This window comes from Nesoenas mayeri (genome assembly GCF_963082525.1).
Source record: "Nesoenas mayeri genome assembly, chromosome: 1".
Lineage (NCBI taxonomy): Eukaryota > Metazoa > Chordata > Aves > Columbiformes > Columbidae > Nesoenas > Nesoenas mayeri.
Genome location: NC_137541.1, coordinates 66,286,290 through 66,305,732, shown reverse-complemented (window position 1 = coordinate 66,305,732; position 19,443 = coordinate 66,286,290). Strand labels below are relative to the sequence as shown.

The following is a 19,443-nucleotide window of genomic DNA, read 5'->3' as shown; positions in this document are numbered from 1 at the left end:
GTGGTGCTATAATTGCAGTATGTTACAAGTGTGTGATGCTTGTGCTAATCTAATTAAAATAAAGCACTCAGGTTCCACCTGCCCTTTTCCCAGAGCCATTTGCTCATATTCTCTAGACTTTTTTTTTTTAGGCTTCCCAAACAACCTAGTGCATCTGAACACACCAGTAGTATTAATTATAATGGAAACTGGGTGGGCTCATCTTCCTGTTAGGATTTTAAAAATCCTAAATTAGGTAGAGTTCATGGTGGAGGGACTAGCATGTACATAAAGGAGATTCTGTGCAGGCGGATCCTATATTAATATATCCCCTAAAACATAGCCCAAACCCCTTTGCCAGGATCTTTCCTGGATCATCCATCAACGTACAAGAGATCATCAGCCGTGCTGCTGCATGAGGCGACTTGTAGGATGACCAGACAGGAACGAGGCAGAGATTTCAAGCTCCCCCTTGCTACAACTTTGTCTTTATTTGTATTTTCTACCTCTCTCTCCAAATTATCCTTTCATGCATATGTATATAGGGCAACCAGTTTTCTGCAGACACTAAATGCTAGTATAATCCAGGTAATAAATGAAAATCTGCAGAATATTACAGGCAGATATTACTTTCTGGCTGTGCTATGAGACATCATGAAGAGTGTTTTGATTTTTAAACATATGGCGGAGAGAGAATAGATGGTCAAGCCATAAAAGCATTTTCTGTCCTCTTTGCAGAGGCTTCAGTGCATGGTGCAGATCAGGAAAATCCAAATCAGCAACGTTTGAGGCACATTGGGTAACAGCACTTCTTGTGCTGATTCATGTAACAAAGCTGTCTGGCATGGGGAATTCCCGGTTGAATTCTGCCAAGTTCTTTATGCCCATCCCTGCTCATAGTATGGAAATCTGATGGTGGATATTAGATTTCACCTCCTCTGGAGTGCTGAGAAAGGGGAACTCCAAGATTTTGGGAGGATGGGTTTGCTATTCCCATATGGGAATCTGCCTCTCATTATTCCATGTAAATAAGCTCTCTATTTAAGCATCCATTGCTTGTGATTTAAGCTTGAGTAAAAATCTGGTTTGAGGACTACATGGCAGAATTTTAAAGATTTTTTTTTCTGCAGAAGTCCTAGATGTAAAAGGATGTTTCCATTTTCTGTTTGCACATAATGAAGACAGCTATGTGCCAGAAGATGAATGTACTCAGGAAGCATTGCAGGGTAATGGCTGAATAAGCCTCTGGTTTTGTTTACATCTCCTAAAATAAAGTTGTATGTCATCATTTTCTTGCCTAATATAAATATTGGAGAGTAGATAATTAAACAATGCCAACAGATTTCTTAGTTAAAATAGACCCAAAAGATGGCCTACCTGAAAGCGATAAATCTCTTTCTCCACTTTTGTGATCTGTAATCAGTGACACACAGCAGCCTGATGCTACTTTCTTGTGTTTTATTTTGAAGTTTCCCATTATATCAATATTTAGCTCCTTTATATAGATTCAGTTTTGTTGAGCTTGAAAAACGAAGATAAATATCATTCAGAATACCTCACAAATTTATAGCCTGTGAGATGTTCTGTAAAGAGACAAGAAATAAAATATTATGAACATTTGAAGTAAATATTTGTCTCAGCATTCTGTTGGAGGAAGGATGGGAGACAACTTATTTGCAGTACTGTATCTATCCGTATGTCAAGCACTCCCAACATTCAGTACACTATTTCTTATGAAGAAAAGCCTCAAAACTCTTACGTGCTTTGCGAGTGTTATGGCTGCATTTTTGAGGGGAAAATGAAATGCCTAGAAACTATACCCAGTAAAATATTGAGTTTTTTTGAAGGAATGATTCTCTTCTGAATGTAGAATAACACACAAGGTGTTCTGTGCATTTGTTCTTGTGATTTAGTTCAAGTTTAGCAAACCTATCTATGCAGAGGAAGGAGGACTGTCTGCCCTCTCCAGTACAGGCTACTGGATATGTGTGTATGTGAATGTGCTGACACAGGCTTGTGTAACTGCCTGAAGATGCTGGAAAACATCAGATAGCTATTACGTGTATTGAGATTTAAGATCTTTCAGAGACTGAAACATTCCTCCCTTCCACTCAAAGAGGCAAGTGAGTGATAGTGCTCAGTGATACTGCATCTGGCTTTCTGGATGGTCTCTGGTTAGGATATCCTGCGCTGCATGAAGTGCTGTAGTTATCTGTCAGTATCACGTTCATATTGTAGCCTGTTTATTAAAACAAAAACCAAAACAACAACAAAAACCCCCACAAAACAAAGCATAAACAAACAAAAAAACCAACCAACCAAAACAAAACAAAGCAACAACAAAAAATCCCACCTCTGCCAGTGTCAAATTTACAGTAGATTAAAAACATAACGTAGATTGGAACAGACCTCTGGAGATCATTTGAGCAAGCCTTCTGCTCAGAGCAAGTCTAATTGGATCAGGTTTCTCTGGGTTGTGTCCAGCTGAATCTTAAACACCTCCAAGGACAGAGATGCCACAATCTCTCCATGCAGCTTGTTCCACTGTTTGACCACCCTCGTGCTGAAAAATATTTCTCCTTATATCTAACCAGAATTTCCCATGTTTCTACTTGGATCTGTTGCTTCTTGTCCTGTCATCGTGCACCTCTGAGAAGAGTTTGGCTCTGGCTTCTCTGTGTCCTCTGACCAGGTAGTTGCAGGCAGCACTGAAGTCACCCCTGAACCTTCTCCAGGCTGCACAGGCACAGCTCACTCAGCCTCAGTGCAACGGGTGCTCTAGCCCTGACCTTCTTTAGTGGCCTTCTGTTTGGCTTCCTCTGGGAAATCCATGACTTTCTTGCACCGGCGAGCCCAACTCTGGCAGACATCGCTCCAGATGTGGTCTCACAAGTACCATGTAAAGGAAAAGAATCACTTCGCCGGACCCACTGTTGGCCGCCTTTGCTATGTAGGGTACGTTGCTGACCCATGGTCAACTTGTTGTCCACCAGGATGCCTGTCATTCCCCAACCTATGTTCATGCACAGGGTTATTCCACTCCGGGCGCAGGACTTACTTATGCTTTTGTTGAACTTTCTGAGGTTCCCATCAGACTTGGTCCCTCTGAAAAGCAGCCCTGCCTTGCAGTGTATTGCCTGCTCACCCACTTTGGTATAGATGAATGGCAAAGGTGTGCATCTAAATTATCTGAATCCCTTTTAAACCAGGGAATCGAACAGGCTTAGAGGCTTGCTTTCAGACAGACAGTCTTAGACACTGCAGGCTCCCCTTGGATTGTGCTGTGAAACCAAGATGAGATGCTCAGAACAGCTGCGGAGCCCTTGTTGAGTTCTGTGTTTCTGCTTTTAATGCAGCCGAACTAACTTCACAAAACAAAGCAAATCTTGAAAGTTAAAAAATCCTCTCGAGCTTTAATTCCTAGGTTGCTCTTTCTGTTGCAAATGAAATTTACTTCAGCGCTAACAGCCCACACACAGCCCCGTGCAACGCCAGACTTCTGCAGGGTGATTTTGGCTGATGCTTTTCCAACTGCGGGGCACTCGCAAAAATATGGAAGGGATGCTTCTGGTGGAAAGAGCTGTTCTTGCCCTCGGCTTGAGCACTTGTAGAGGGAAGGCTGGGAGCTCAAGAGGGAGTCAAGAGAGGGCATTGCAAGGCAACAGAATTTGGGGAAAAATTGGATTAAGTGATCCTAGACTCCACGTGTCAGTTGAAGTTGTTCCTCTCTCTGTCGTAGCGAAGGTACACATTACCTAGCTTTTCCTGCTCTAGATCCCCAGTTTACGGTAAATTAGTGTATTGGACTGTTCTTCCAATGCTCTGCGCTCTCCCAAATTGCAGGAGATTTATGTAAGCAACGGCCTCAATCTTGCAACGCGTTGGCCTTGATCCAGGAAAGCACTTCAGCTGGTAATTAATTTTCAACTTGCATACATAAAAGTTAAGTACGCGTTTAAGTGCTTGGCCAGAGCGCTTGGTATCTCGCAGGCCTGAGCCCTCTGAGAAACTACTGGATCTGCTTTTTTCAATGTAATTCAGTCTGTCCTATAAAAAGACGCCATAATCTTTCCCTCTCTACCCCCACTTTCAGGAGACAAACATTGTTCTTGGATCAAAAGGAAAAAAAAAAGCCATTTTGAAAAAAAAAAGTAATCAAGAGGGCTGCCTCATGTTCAGAGTGCATGCTTGTGGTTAATGGGAGCTTTTACTACTGCTGAGTGGATCACTTAATCCTTTTATTTCTGTAGCTGGCATTTCCTACATTTTTTTGCCAAACATCAATACCTTTATAAAGCAGTCATCTGGTTTTGATTTATAAAAATGTGTCATGAAACTCCAGCCAAGGGATCCAAAAGTTTTATAAATTGACAAGCTAGCTAGTCTTTAATTAGTGTAGGAGAAAAGTGGTTCTTTATTTGGTTTTGCTTCATTCGTGTAATTTATATGGAACACCACTGGAAGAAGAAAAGGACTAGCACAACTGGTTTTACTTAGCTTAACGCACAGGCAAAATATTCTTCCAGTTACACAACTAGAAAGGGAAAATATCTGCAAAGCCACATATATTATCAGCTGAAATTTGCACCTTATAAACAAGATCTGGTTACTTGACCATGTCACTCAGATGAAATCTAAGGCCAAAGTGGCAAGGTGTTCCCATGTTTTCTGTGTCCCAGAGCCCTTTGTTTCTTTTTGTAAGCACTGCTATTCATATTCTTTCTACACCCAACATAAGGAGAATGTTGTTCCAGCCCAGCTAAGCATCCTTAGATGTTTGTTCAGGAAACCTTCTCATTTTTCTAAAGAAAGAAATACAGTGTGATACTAGAAAAATTGTAGCTCAAATAAATAAACATGCTTAGATTTTTGTTCAGGAAACCTTTTCCTTTTTCCAAGGCAGTAAACGCAGAAAAATGCTGGAAAAAAAAGTCTAGCTCATCAGCATAGACGTCTCTCAACTACCTTTGTTCATAATCCTTAGGATTTGTAGAACAGACTGCTCTAGCCTAATGATCGACTTGCTAAGGAATTATTTAGACATCCTAGGCAGATTTAACTTAGCAATATATGAATTTCAAAGTGTTAATTTAAGTAAGTCGTAAGTAGATATATGACAGCACTCGTCGTCTAGGAACATGCAAAGACTTTGAGGTGGGTTTTTTTTAGGAAAATACAGAAGTTTTGGTGTCTACAACCTACCGAAGTGAGAGTAAATGTCCTGTTCCTGGGTTAGTCAGTGCCTCAGTGAAGTGACTGGGGCCAGACCTCCAGAAGCTGACTGCAAACCCGGTGTTACCCCAACAGCATCATGCCCATAGACCACACAACTTCCCAAGGACATCTCTGGGAGGGTCTTGTGCAGTACTTTGTACCTGGGGACACTTTTGCTATCTTGTCTTTCATGTATCTTTAACTCCTGACAGGATGAATGATGCAGAAGGTGATGTATTTGCCGTAAAGAGAAATACTGAGAGGAGATGTAGAGTATGATTGGAGAAGTGTACAAAAACCTAGTTGTTGTGACTCAACAGTCAGAGCATGTGCCCTGTACTGATTGCATTGCAGCCAAAATACAATACTTTCATTCTTCAGTGTGCAGGGCTGAGGAATGTGCTATTTTGGGTGTGTTTTGTAGCAGACCAAACAGCGGATTCATTAAAGCCAGTGTCCTCTCAGCTCCTGGGAATAACGTACAGAAACAGTGATGGGCTGAGGAGATACTGGGTATACACGCCATGGAGAGGAGGCACGAGTGAATCGTTTAGTCTTTTGTTGAAAAGGTAAAGCTAAGGGCTTTCACATGTCTTTAAAGCAGTTAAATCAGTGGGATGACCTAAATATGCGCTTACGGGAACTTTTCTTTCTTTTTTCTCCCTCCTTCCCTGTGCTGCAGGTCCCAAGGGAAGAAGGAGGAAGCCGCAGTCTTGCTGCGGGACTCCATTAAGTACGGCCCAGAGTTCGCAGATGCTTATTCAAGCCTGGCCTCGCTGCTGGCTGAACAGGTAACGGGCATGGCCCGAGCTCCTGTGCCTTCTGCAGGGTGCAGGCACTGCTCCAGCATCCATCCGTGACACATCCCGCGCATCGCGGGGCTGGGGAGCACCCTCGCCTCGCATGTGTGCAGCGACAGAAAGCGTGGATCTGTGGCTGTCTGCAGACAGCTCTCAGGCTGCTTTAGAGATGAGTTTTCCAGGATAGGAAGCGACTCGTTCACAGTGATTAATTACACCCACATGGCGTGGCTCTGAATTAAATCACTGTTGAAGCTGTGAGTAAATACCCCTCTCTTGCAGCTCCCCGCGTCTATGGCGAGGTCTTAATCCATCGCACTTGGAATGTTGTGACAGTAGAATAGGCGAGCGCTTCCCTCTCATACACACACGCCTACATAGATAACCTTGAGATTTTGTAATAAATCACTCCAAAGCTAGGAAATGTCTGAAACAAGGTGGCCTCCGCAGCCCAAATTCTGCTCCTCGCATGCACACATCAGGTTATGGCCGTTAATTACTGTGGTAGATGATCACATACACAGGGTGTGAAGGCTCGCCAGCTTCATGTTGCTCTTAATGAGCAGCTGTTCGCTATTTTATTTAACCTCATTGTTCAATATGTGCCCCCAGGCGTTATTTACTGCGCACAGCCCAGGCTGCACTCTGAAGGCAGGATTACTCATTTCCTCTCCGGCTTGTTCCCCATGCTCATTACTTGGGGTTCTCTCTACTCTCTGTAGTTAGGTAATTTATTTCTACAAGGTCCCTGTGAGGTGAAATATTGTCCGTGCAGAGGAAAAGGGAAATTGAGGCACAAAATTCTTGAGTTCAGAAGCAGCAGCCAGGGATCGTGGGTGCCCACGTCAAGACAACCAAGCCCCACTTTTCTCTGTGCCTGTAGCAGCAGATGAGGGATGCTGTGCTTTGGGCATTGCTCCCATGGACTGTGGCCAAAACCAGTGGCCCCGTTCTGGGGGCATGGGGGTGGGTGATGAGGTCCTCATAATGGCACAGCTCCAGCACGCATCCACAAACCTTTTGAAACTGATTTTTATCTCCCCAGGTTTCAAATCTAACTGTTCCATAGCACAGAGTGCTAAAGGTTTCTTAAAAGGTTGCCAAATGCAAATACAGACAAAGCAAAGAAGTATCATCTTTCATGGTTTCCCATTAATCTGGCTGGCGAAATCTTCTCCTTGGAAGGGGATACATTTCAGCAAAACTATAAGTGAAGGTCTTGTTCTGGTTTAGACTTCTGTAATGATGTAGGCACTCTGCAAAATTAACCTATGATATATATGGGTTACTGGAAGATGTGCAATTTTATTTCAAGTGGCTTTCAAACATTTGAATATTATTAATATCAGCTGCAGGGATCCAGAAATGTAGTGTATGAATTGAAAGAACCACTTTATTGAATAGGAACTGTATTTCGAATAAGCCTGTCAAAGAAGAGTCTCCTGCAAGTACAGGAAATGAGTCCTCTGCAGAAATACCTGGGTTTAATATTCATTGAAATTATTAATTAGAACCATTGATTGTAAGGTCAACAGAGCAATAAAGCCATTACAGACTCCTGAGGCCTTCTGCCCAAAGCAAATGCCATTAGTAAGTCCAGCAGTAATTTATCTACTTTTACTTACAGGTTGTTCATCTTGTGACTTGAGGAAGCGATAGGGGAAAAAGATAGTTAGTACAATTTCCTTAGAAAATAGCCATTTTCTGGAGGCTTTTAACACCTTCTCATGTCCAGCCACAGCGGACGGCTGCCTGGTTGTGCAGCTCCTGCCTCGCACACCCATCTTAGTGACCGCGGTAGGGGTTGTCCTACAAATAGGTGCTGCTTCCCATGGCTACGGGCTGCAGAATCGCACCTAATGCTGTGCGCTTCCTGGAGGGGTACGGGCAGAAGTTTTTGGCATCTTCAGCCCAGAGGCTGGTGACAGGACCCCATTTTTCAGTTTGGGGTTTTCCGCTTTGTCCAAGCAACAGTATCCAAAATGGTTAGAAGCTTCAAACCCTTTTTTCTGTCCGCTTCTGGCCTATAGTCTGTCTCACAGCTGCAGGGGTGCCTGTGATGCCAGGCAGCATGCAGTGAACCGCACGGATGGCATCGCTGTGGAGATTTGGGGAAGGGAGCACGAACTGCCTCTCTCTTGCTGGGATGCGATAGAAAGGGGCTGAAGTGCCGTAAGTGGCAGATTGAAACAACTTGCGTGAAGCAACCGTGCCCATGACAAGCTGCTGCTCTTACAGCTTTTCACTGAGGCTAAGAAGGGGGGAAATGGGTGGGCGCAGCTCAGTGAATTAGCACCGGGACTGCCTTGGTGGGTCTCGCACAGCGTGTTCCCCCCAGTCTTAAAGACGACGAATCCAAAGTGTGGCTTATGGGTCCTTTCCTCCCTTCCAATCCCTAACATTCTGTGATTCTGTCGCTGTAAAAGTTGCTGCTGAGAGGAACGTCTCATGCACTGGCAAATTAGCCTGCAGCTCCTTTTCTCTCTGTGATAGTTGACTCTGAAGCCAGAGTTGAGACGTGGAAAAAAAAAATCCTCACATTGTATAAAACAGTTTGACTTGCTTGTGCCTTTTATTAATGCTTGCCCTTCTTACTGCTTGTGATATCATCACTTGATGTTGTAACTCAGTCGTTATGTATCATTGTTTTCCATGCTCACTGCAGTGGTGCTAATGTGAGGAATCAGACATTTTTGTTTGATGTTGCCCACTCCTGTAGCACTGCTTCCCCAGGATTTACTCTGATGTATTTGAACAGCATCTTCTTTCCAGCTCTTGCAGTTTCATAAGCCATCTCATGCTACTTGATGCCTCTTTTCAGGTCCTGGTTCCTGGCTTTAAGTGATTTTGTGTGTGTGTGTGTGTGTGTGTGTGTAATAATATCAGCCCACACTAAGAAAAGGAAACTTTTTTACTCACTTAGCTGCAGAGGAGAGCCTACTCAGGCATAACCACACTGAAAAACTGAGCCATAAAAAAACAGACTTAAAAACCCTGGAGTTCAACTGAGAGATCCTCACATGCATAATTTTTTTAATATCATAAAAATCTCATACATTTTTCAAGCCAATCTCCTCAATTTTGTGAGCTTGATTAATGTTTCATGAAGGACTGGGAGTGGCATTATTAAGTGTTAATGAGACTCGAGCCTTGATGAACTTGCAGCATTTCTCCTGAGAAGAGGAGAGGCTGTGAGGGAGAAAGCTCTGGCACAAAAAGCTGAGCCCATCCTTCCCTATTTCTGACCGTGCTTAAAGCGAACACTTTATTAGAGAAATCATCCCAGACTCTGTGCTGAGCCTGAGGCATGCAGGGTCAGGATATTAGGTGCCAAAAAAGCAATGCAGCCATGATAAAAGTACTAAAAATGCTCAGTATCAGTGGATGTGAATGTTTTGACACGGGACACTGCTAATCCAGTTTAACACAGTCCTTCCTTCCTTTAAAGATCAGGTTTATGATCAGTAAATAAAATGAAGAAAGCTAACATAAAGCCACATTTGCACACAAAGCCACATTCCTCGGCTGAAAATTAAAAGGAAAAGAAACTAGTACAGAAATATTTGAAAATATGCTTGTTAATGTATTGGTGACACAGATATTTTCTCAAAAAATTGCTCTTCATTTTAGTGAACTCTGACACTTTTCTTGACCCCACAGGATAGTGATGTCAAATTCCCATAAATATATCCAAAATATTGAAACTTAAGCACTTTTTAAAAGTGTGTTTCTGTGTTTTATCACATACTATCTTTTCTGCTGGCTGACCTTTATCATGTAAATGTGAAGGCACTTAACCATGGCAAACCATGTGCTTTCATCAAGTCATCCTCTTCCAGTGCGATTAATTCCAGCTCTCCAGTCCTGAAATAGGAGGTGAGAAAGAAGTCCACACATTTGAGCAGCTGCAGAGCAAAAGCTGCCATCAGGTGCACCCTTTAAATCTAGAGAAAGCCCCGCAGGCTCTGGGATTTGCAGGATTTAAGGAGAGTCCATAGCTGGGAATGGACCTGCCTCTCATTTCAACGTGGATTCAGCTCCTAAGCAGGAGATCAGCCTTAGTGGCTTCGGAATTTCCTCGTCGGAGACCCAGACAGCTGATTTCACTTGGCAGCTTCCTCAGAAGGCCATGGGGTTTGTTGCCGTGGGGCTGCATCGCTCCACAGAAGGGCAAGAGTTGGAAAAAGGATCTTTGGTGCTAGGGGCTTGCCTGACACCCCTCTGCACCCCTCAGCTTGTCTGCTGTGCACAGCCTTTTCCCTAAATACACCCAACAGCAAAGCTCTGAGGTTTGGAGGGGAGGAAGACCATGATAATCCATGCTAGGGAGCATGCACTGACTGGCTGGAAGGACACGGAAACCTTATTAAATTGCTCTTTGATTCAAACGAGATACCTTATTTTTGTTTCAGGACCCGGCTGTCCATAGCTCAGGCTAGCAGAGCCCAGCCAATGTGGCACTTTCTGTAGGCAGAGTGGTCCTGAAGTAAAGATCTATATTTTTCAGAAATGCTCGGCACCAACAAACCTTGAAATCTATGCAAAATGTAAGGGCTTAGCACATCTGCGAATCAGCATGGTGGCACATCCCGTCCATCCCAGTGAGCTACATCCAGGCATTTACAATGCCTGGTTTTAATGTGAATCTGTCAGATTTTCCCAGCTCTCTCATTGCCCCCATCCTCTAGCTCCCCTTATCCCTTTGCATGAGCTCCTCATCCCCCAGCTGGCACACACACCAAGCTTTTGTTCCTTCTGTTTTCCCCACTGCTTAGGGAACAAACAGCAGAGCTCCAGACCAGAGGGAAAAAGTTAGCCAGCGAGATGCTCATTAAACAAATAAATTAAAATTTGTCAGCTCCCAGATGACAGACATTTCTCAACAGAGCCAAGACGACCCCTGTCACTGTGTGTTTCCCAGCTGGGTGCGTTCCCAGATGTGTCTCACTGACATTACACAGGAGCCACCTTTTCCAGCTGTTATTTTTGTTTCATAGGTAGCTCCAATTGCAAACATATGGGGGAAAGCTGTCTGAATTGCTCTGGGATACCAGACAGCACCTTTATCACATCCATGCTGTGGGGTGAAATTTTGGCCTTGTAGAAGGCGAGATGGGTTCCCTGAGCTCCCTGTGCAGCGAGGGAGTTGTCACAAAATGCGGATATGTGGCAAATGGTACTGACACACTTTCTGCCACCACTAAGAAATCTCCTTCTCTTTCAAGGAACGGCTGAAGGAAGCAGAGGAGGTCTATAAGGCTGGCATAGAAAATTGTCCAGAGAGCTCCGATCTGCATAACAACTTCGGTGTTTTCTTAGTTGATACCGGTAAGTGAGGGGGAGGGGTTTTCCCACTCTGCCTTATTTACTTTGATTTGTTTTATTCCGCAGTACACATCTAAAAGGGTGTCAAAAGCTTCCAAAGCAATAGATGTGTCTCCACTGTAGCTTGGAAATAAATATCCCTGCACTGCTGAGATGGCACAGTGTACTGAAATTTGTAAACAATGCAGGCACTGTGCAGCAGTGGCATTCAACCTGGCTATTTCCTTCAGTGTTTCTCACCATCTTTGCACAGGCAGTTGTCCTCTTCCATTTGAGCTGGGCATCACCCTGACAATACTGCCCTTTCTACAGGAAAGCGTGGCCGCATCTGTGGACACGTACGCAGGCACGTTGCAAGAAGAGCCAGAGGCCACGAATGCATTGCAAAGAGCAAGTTTTATTTTAGTTACCTCTCTACTGAGGGATCTCCAAAGCCTCACCTAAGCTCCCAGGCAGAGCTGACACAAGTGGGGACGCAGGCACTGGTCAGTTCAGCCCTGCTGGAAGATCACTGGGCCTGCTGAGCTCACCTGTATTTCAAGGCTTCAGGCAGGCACAGCCTCCTGCTCTTTCTCACAACAAAGCAGGAATCTCAGACATAGTGATAAGGTGCCCAGGGTTTCTCACAGGCCTATGTTATCTAACACAGAGGTTCTACTCATCAAGCACACAAGGCCAGTAAAACAATTAGTGTGATGTATGTGCTTTTTCTACAGACAGGTGCAAGTCACTTGAGCGTATTTACATTTAACTAACCTCCTCGCCAAATCTTCTGCTATATCCCCATACAGCATCAAACCAAATCCCAGGCACACAAGTGGATCGTTGTGGTTGGTCTTTGGGGCACTTGCAGCTCTACTTGGTGACAAAGCTGCTCTTTGCCTGTAAAGGTTGAGTGCCACCACTATAAAACAAACATGGCTTTTAAACCACAGTCACCTGTGGAAACAAAATGTAAGGTAGCTGTGGGATGAACTGATTCTCAGGAGCTCCATTATGACATCCAAAGCCTTTCTTTTCTGGTCTGGTTCCCAGCCACCTTCCCTGGACTCAAGCACTTCCTGGCATCCACATAACAACAGCGCCAACAAATGCCACTGTAATTGCCACCTATTAGTGACAGCTTTACAAGCAAGACCACGTTTGACAAATGATTAGTGGAAACCGAACTACTATCTCACTGCAGTCCCTCCAGAACAGAGCTGAGACTTGATGGTGAAATATTGTAGGCTTCAGGTGGTTGCTACCCATTCTGCCCCTTTCACACTGTGCCCAGTTCTGGTGGTGCTTGGGAAGAAAGGACAATGGTATCTGTCAGTCTGCAGCTGACTGTCCTACCTCTGAGCTTATGCTCAGCCATTGCTTTTCTGTAGTATCTGTGTAAAATAAATACAAAGCCAAAATGAATATTCGTTATCAAAAAAAGCATCGTGGCATTAGTGACAGAGGTCAAGGTTCTGAATTTGTGCTCTGGCCAACTTCAAGCTTGCAAATAATAAAAATTCCTCAGTAATTTAACCCTGACATTGAATTCATCTTTGCTTCCCAACACAGATAAACTGCCCTATTCCTGCCAAAAATTGTGGTTTAAACACAGTGCAGTGCACTTTCTATTTTTTGCACTTGTGTGTTCTGCCAAAGTCAAACTAACTTTTCCTGGTTTACTCCTACACTTCCCTACACACAAACAACAGGAAAAAAAAAACAACACTGACTTTCAATACTTAAGGCATGATGTGTAAATAACCCTCCTGGTGACATGACAAGGTGTGAAGGAAGCGGCTGGTAGCGAGCCCATCACAGGCTGTGCTCTTCCCCAGCAGGCACAGGGAGCTGCTGTGAAGCACCATGCCAATTAACTTGCAGGATTTTGTTCTACAAGCCTCAAGCAAGTGTCAGCTCTGGGGAGCCATAACTCTAAACAGCTCTGCAGTGGTCATGGACACTCGATGTGTCTCCCTGAGCGTTGCGCATTTCCCATGTGTGTGGAGCCGGGGAGGCACTGCCTGCCTTAGGGACTGAGGTGCATGCCCAGCTGCTTCCCAGGTGGCTTTGTAGATGTGATTTTCAAAAACATCTGGATGTTTTAAAAGAGTCCTACCCTGAAAGATACGTTGTTGACCTCTTGATGAGTCTTAAGTGCTTCTAAATCTCACTACAGATATCCCTCCTCTCTTCTGTAAAGGAAACGCAGGCAAGTGTCCATGTTACTTTTATGTTGCATGGATAGTCTCAGGAAAACCCAAGTAAGATCTGAGAAGCTATGAAAGTAAAATTCCCACAGCAGCAGATTGTGCCCCAACACGCACAGGCAGTTTTCAAGTTCCGCTTTCCAGTTAGAAATGGGATTAAATACATTGGCTTAAAAAATGCCAATGCTCAAAAGCTTTGTTGGTGGACAAAGCTCCATGAGTATCAGTTTTCATCAGGAGATTATCTGGTCTAGAGTGTGCAAACCAGTTGAATGAGCACTGGTGTTAAAAATATGATCTTCACGTTGCTGAAATGCTGAAACTTTACACTGTGCCCATTAATTTATTTAGTAGGTAGTTAGCAGGCCCAGCCTGAGGAAAGCACTGCAAGGTCCTTCTTGAGGAAAACCATTATTTAAATAAAGACAAATATACTTGTGAGGATACTGGTCTGGCACCTTTCTTTTTGCACGGTGTTGTATTTTGTTGTGGTGCTGGGTGATGTCATGGACTGCGGGGCCTTGCACGAGTAGACATTTTCACACAGCGGAGCAGTGCCACCCAATGGCTCCTCTGCAACACAGAGATGGTGCCTACGTGCTCCAAAAGAAGCACTGGACACCTCTGGTCTGGGATTTAATTGCCCCGAGGTGGGAATGAGCTGATGACTGGCAGCTCCGCCCAGTCCTGTGGAGCAAAATGCAGAGACTGAGCAGGGACAGCACCACAGAGGTGGAGACAATGGTCTCAGTTTGGAAAGAGCTGCAACTATTTTCAGCGCAGGTGTGGTTGAAGAATACTGGGTGGCTTGTTCTCTGTGTCTCCGTTGCCCGTCTCTCTAGTGGGCCAAGGTGGAAGGATGGTGTCCCAGGAGCTGGTACACATGTCCCAGTCCCCTCTGTTGGGTGGGCTCTGTCCTTAGCACGAGGTTACATCCCCCCACTGTATGATCAGAGGGTGCTTTTGGTCAGGAGTCTTCTTCTTGTGACTGTACCCTCAACTTGCGAAAACCCACCCCTAGAAAATCTGTTTCTCAGGATCGTCTCTGAATATTGGAGCCTAAATCTTAGTTTCGACAGCAGCTTTCCTTACACTTCTTCTCAAAAGCTTGAGGCAAGATTTCTTTCTTAAAATGTTTTTTGTGCGTAGAGTAATAGAAAGAAAACCCAGAGCATTATTGTGTGCTGAATTTGTGGCAGGACTTTTCTGAGTCACCAGTTTAATATTAATTGCTGTTTTCCTCCCCAGGGTCTCCTGAGCGAGCCGTGTCCCACTACAGGCAGGCCATCCACCTGAGCCCCACTCACCATGTGGCCATGGTGAACCTGGGCAGGCTTCACCGCTCCCTGGGGCAGAACAAAGAAGCTGAAACTTGGTACAAGCGGTAAGAATTTGGGATGGAGACAGAGGTTTCCTTCCTCCCCCTGTATCACCTGTCTCTGCTAAAGAGCCTCTGATACATGAATCTGTGCATGTTTGAGTTTCCTCTCCTTCCTTATCCATCCATTTGAAACCAGACTTACCTGCGTTTGTCTGTTTTGGGGAAGTTGACTTCCTGGAACCGTTCCCAAGCCCCCAGCCACTGCTGTTTGTGGCTGGGAGATGCCCTAAGGAGAAGTCAGATGTTTCTTGATGGCATGAGCAGGTCGTTAGCATGACTCCCCCCTTGCTCAGAGCTGGTCTGTGGGTGCTGCACCACTAACAGCCATAGCTGTTCACAGCCCAGCATCAAAACCTTGGCACCATCAGGAACTCCAGCCCTTGCCAGCAACACACCACTAGGCAGGCTCTGACTCCCACTAGGCAGCAGGGTGGACTGGGTTGGGGGTTTTTGCCTCCTTTTTGGCATCCAGATTTGTGCTGACATTCCCTAGGTTCTGCCGCTCTCAGCCGTCCCCACCCCTGCTTCGTTCTTACATTGCGCTTTGGAGGTGGCCCTCTCCCCTTCTCAGGTAGAATGTTTGTCCATCCCTGGGACAGAATCACAGAATGTTAGGGGTTGGAAGGGACCTTGAAAGATCATCTAGTCCAATCCCCCTGCTGGAGCAGGAGCACCTAGATGAGGTTACACAGGAAGGCGTCCAGGTGGGTTTTGAATGTCTCCAGAGGAGACTCCACAACCCCCCTGGGCAGCCTGTTCCAGTGTTCTGTTACCCTCACTGTGAAGAAGTTTCTTCTCATATTTAAGTGGAACCTCCTGTATTCCAGTTTGTACCCATTGCCCCTTGTCTTACCGTTGGTTGTCACTGAGGACCTTCAAGTTGTGCTCCCCAGGGTGGGATGAGTGTGCCATGCAGGCTACAGAGTTTTGCTGCTCCATCCCAGAACAAGCTACATCTTGCTCTTCTGCTTTGAGCCCCACACCACCTGGAAGCACCTATTTTTCCCAAATTCCAGGGCACTGAAGGTATCCCGGAAGGCTGAAGTCCTGTCCCCACTGGGGGCTCTGTATTACAACACGGGGCGGTATGAAGAAGCGTTGCAGGTTTACAGAGAAGCCGCATCACTGCAGCCTTTGAACAAAGAGATACGACTGGCACTGGTGAGTGTGGGGCGAGCTCGGCCAGGGCAGGGCCACAAAAGTGGAGGGGGCTGGTTGTTAAAGTGGAGGAGTCCTGCCCAAGACTCAGAGTTTGGTTCTACCTCCATGCTCTGCACTCAGAGCCTTATTTCAGACACTGCCTTTCCAGCTGAAAAGGACTTGGCACAGAGAAAATATGACCTGCCCCTTACTTGCTAGAAAGTGTCAATCCTTCTGTCTTTCCTTGAGGTGTCTCTTAACACCACTAGCAGGAGAAGCAGGAGTCCAGCACCAGCCACTGGGTGTAGCATAATGTGCTAAAGAGGGCTGAGCGTTTCAAGATCATAACCCTTTATAATACGGCTCCACAGGCTCAGGTTTTAGCAATGATGGGGCGGATGAAAGAAGCCGAAAAGATGACCAACCATATACTCAGCGAGGATGCGGAGTGTCTGGAGTGCTACCGCCTTCTTTCAGCCATCTACAGCAAGCAGGAGCACTATGCCAAGGTACCGTGGCTACACTTGTCCCAAGGACTCTCACACAGAGCCTAGGTTGCATTTTAGACTCCACCTCTCCAGAGACACATCGCGTGCATTAGCGTACATCCAGTAGATTTATTTTTTTCATTAAACACTGTTTATCTAGGTATTGGGACTGAAGCTAAGCAGTGTGGTTATGACTTACTGCTCCTGCTGCTGTCAGCCCCACTGCCCAGTAGCCACAGGCATCTAAAAAATTCATTTCCACATGTGTTAATGATGTGGGACAAACAAGGGAAGGAGGAAGAAGACTCTTATACTGGGAGGCTCTAGTGGTGAGGGGAACATGAGAATTGGAAAGGCACAGAATACAGTAACATGATGTCCTCTTGCTTTTTCACAGGCACTTGAAGCTATAGAAAAAGCTTTTCAGCTAAAACCAAAGGATCCGAAAGTCATATCAGAGCTCTTTTTTACTAAAGGAAACCAACTAAGAGAACAGAATCTCCTTGACAAGGCTTTTGAGGTATGACTGCTCTAAGCCCTATGGATAGCTTATAGGTTAAAAGATAGAGTTAGCTGGTTGTATCTAATACTCCCTGGGGCATGCACCCTGTCTGTTGGCCTCGGGAGCTCAAGAGTTCACCAGTGGTACAGCTAAAGCTAGGGGGCAGCTAACTTTGCCCAACTTAGTCGCAACTTTTTTCCACATTCCTGTGTGGAAATAGAGCTCCCGGCTCTGAGAGGTTAAGTACAGATTTGTGGTGGGATTATGATTTTCTCAGATGCTCTTGCTGGTGACGGCCAACTTCAGGTGGCTCAGCTGGAAGCTTGGGAACCTGTGAGAGCCCACCACATTGTTATATCTCACCTCATTACCTAACAGCTGAGAGATTAGCTTATCCTGTGGAGCAGGACGCTTGATAGCTCTGAAATTATCTTAGTGTTACATAACAGCACAGAATATTATTGAGACCATTCTGAATATTCTCAGTATTCCTGGAGATATCTAATTCTGACTTGAATCCTTTCCTGTCGTGACACCATAAAAACGGTGCTGTTTGACAGAGCCCAGGAGGCCCTTGTTGCTTCTTGTCCCATGCACAGTGACAGAAACAGTGGGGAGGGACAGCACTGCCCTCAGGTCCTTGTGAAGCCTCCACGTAGGTGGCTGTACCGTAGTTTGCTGCCAGCTCCATGTGAAAGCCTTGCAGATAAGGAACATCATAGCCCACACATGGCTTGTAGATTGGCAAGGGAATGACCCTGATGTGCAGGAGACCCCAGTGGTACAGGGTGCCAGGGAGAGGGGCGCAGCGGTTAATGTGGCTCCTCATGCAGTTCTGTGGGCAGGGAAAAGCTGCAAGATGAGCTCAGCGGTAAAGAAGTGTATTATGTTGCCTCTGCTGTAAAGAAACTGAAATTCAGCTTATGCATTGTATTTGAGAAGAATTTGAAATTATATTTTAAATGGATTCAGAAGGAGAGGAAACTTTGTTTCTCTTTCTTCTCCAGATCTGGTTTTGCTTGAAGAGTCAGACTCTTAACCTAAAAATATTTCATATTTTTGTAGAGCTATAAACAGGCTGTGGAGCTCAACCCAGACCAAGCGCAGGCCTGGATGAATATGGGAGGCATTGAGCACATCAAGGTATGACAATTTTGCTTTTCCTTAAGCTGTCAAGTGCAGACACTACGACTCAGGACAGAAAGATAAATGTGTTTTAGATTGCCAAGAGCTGCATGTTTGTCAACAGTGAGTGTCCCCAACATGTTTTTATCCAAAAAGGAGGAACGTCTGTCTAATCCAACTAGAATTTTCCAACCAGTTTGCTTGAGAATATGTATCCTGTAATGTAAACCTCATATTTTAAGAGGGCAGGCTTCAGGGAACAGCCTGCCCATCTCTAAAGTTTTCCTGCTTCAACTGTTGACTTTCCTTAGAAAAATGTCACCCTGAGTTGACTTTTAAGATTCCTCTCTACCTGATTAATTTAATAAAGATGTCTAATGCAGAATTCTGGCATGAAATTATGGAAATAGACATCCTGCCCTGTGGTTGCTTATCTTTTTTGAATACCTTAGCATATCATTATCATTTGGGTCTTAAGGAGTCTCATTGTGTGAGATCCTCAAGCTATCCTATCGTTGAATAAAATTAACTGTTCTGGTACAACGTAACAGGAAAATGTAAATCTGTTTCATGCCATGTGTGTTTAATCAAATTTAGGCTAACAGCACTCAGTGATCCTTTTCATAATGAAGAAGTATTCCCGCTACCTAGCAATATCAAGTTTTATGAACTTTGTTTTCTTTGTATTACCGTCTTCGCCATTCTCAAGGAATGAACTTTCTGTGTCAGGGAATGCAAATGAGATCTGTCACTCACTGTCTTTGCAGGGGAGCTACGTCACTGCCCGTGGCTACTATGAGAAAGCCTTACAGCTGGTTCCAAACAGCAAGTTGCTGAAGGAGAATCTGGCCAAACTGGATCGCTTGGAGAAACGGTTTCAGGAAGTCCAGGAGAAAGACCAAACATAGCATTCGGTCACCAGTGGAAAGAAACTCATGCCCCTTGGAGAAGAGTATGGTGGAAGCCTGTTGCTCAAAGCGATGCCGAAGGAACTTTGATAGGACTCAGAATTACGGAAGGCAAATTTTGAATGCATGCTTGTGTTTGACTTAAGTTACAGGAGTCACTTGGCTCCTGTAGGACATGCTGGAGAATGAATGAAAACCTTCCTTCAATCAAGATCTGTGTTTAGGCTGAACCCATTTTAATCACACCGGCCAGGAGTGTGGGTGGGACATGTACCTTCAATATCTTGGTTATCACTGGGGAAACCATGGAGACAAAGCAGTCATCCATTGCAGCAGGGGTGAAGTAGCACCTCCTGTTACTCGACACGGGCTCACCTCGTCCACATGAA

General features: G+C 45.0%; 1 protein-coding gene across 1 annotated transcript in view; it reads left to right on the top strand.

Moving 5' to 3' along the window:
- The window catches only part of TMTC1 (transmembrane O-mannosyltransferase targeting cadherins 1), a gene marked incomplete at both ends in the record, with an annotated part of 146,172 nt that extends 127,118 nt beyond the window's left edge, over window positions 1–19,054 (top strand). The window contains 8 exons of the mRNA XM_080350116.1: window positions 5,876–5,984; window positions 11,219–11,321; window positions 14,759–14,894; window positions 15,908–16,052; window positions 16,403–16,540; window positions 16,917–17,039; window positions 18,087–18,164; window positions 18,914–19,054. Of these exons, the coding sequence (XP_080206242.1) occupies window positions 5,876–5,984; window positions 11,219–11,321; window positions 14,759–14,894; window positions 15,908–16,052; window positions 16,403–16,540; window positions 16,917–17,039; window positions 18,087–18,164; window positions 18,914–19,054 (973 nt within the window). The remainder of the gene's footprint in view (window positions 1–5,875; window positions 5,985–11,218; window positions 11,322–14,758; window positions 14,895–15,907; window positions 16,053–16,402; window positions 16,541–16,916; window positions 17,040–18,086; window positions 18,165–18,913) is intronic.
- Between the last annotated feature and the right edge of the window lie 389 nt (window positions 19,055–19,443).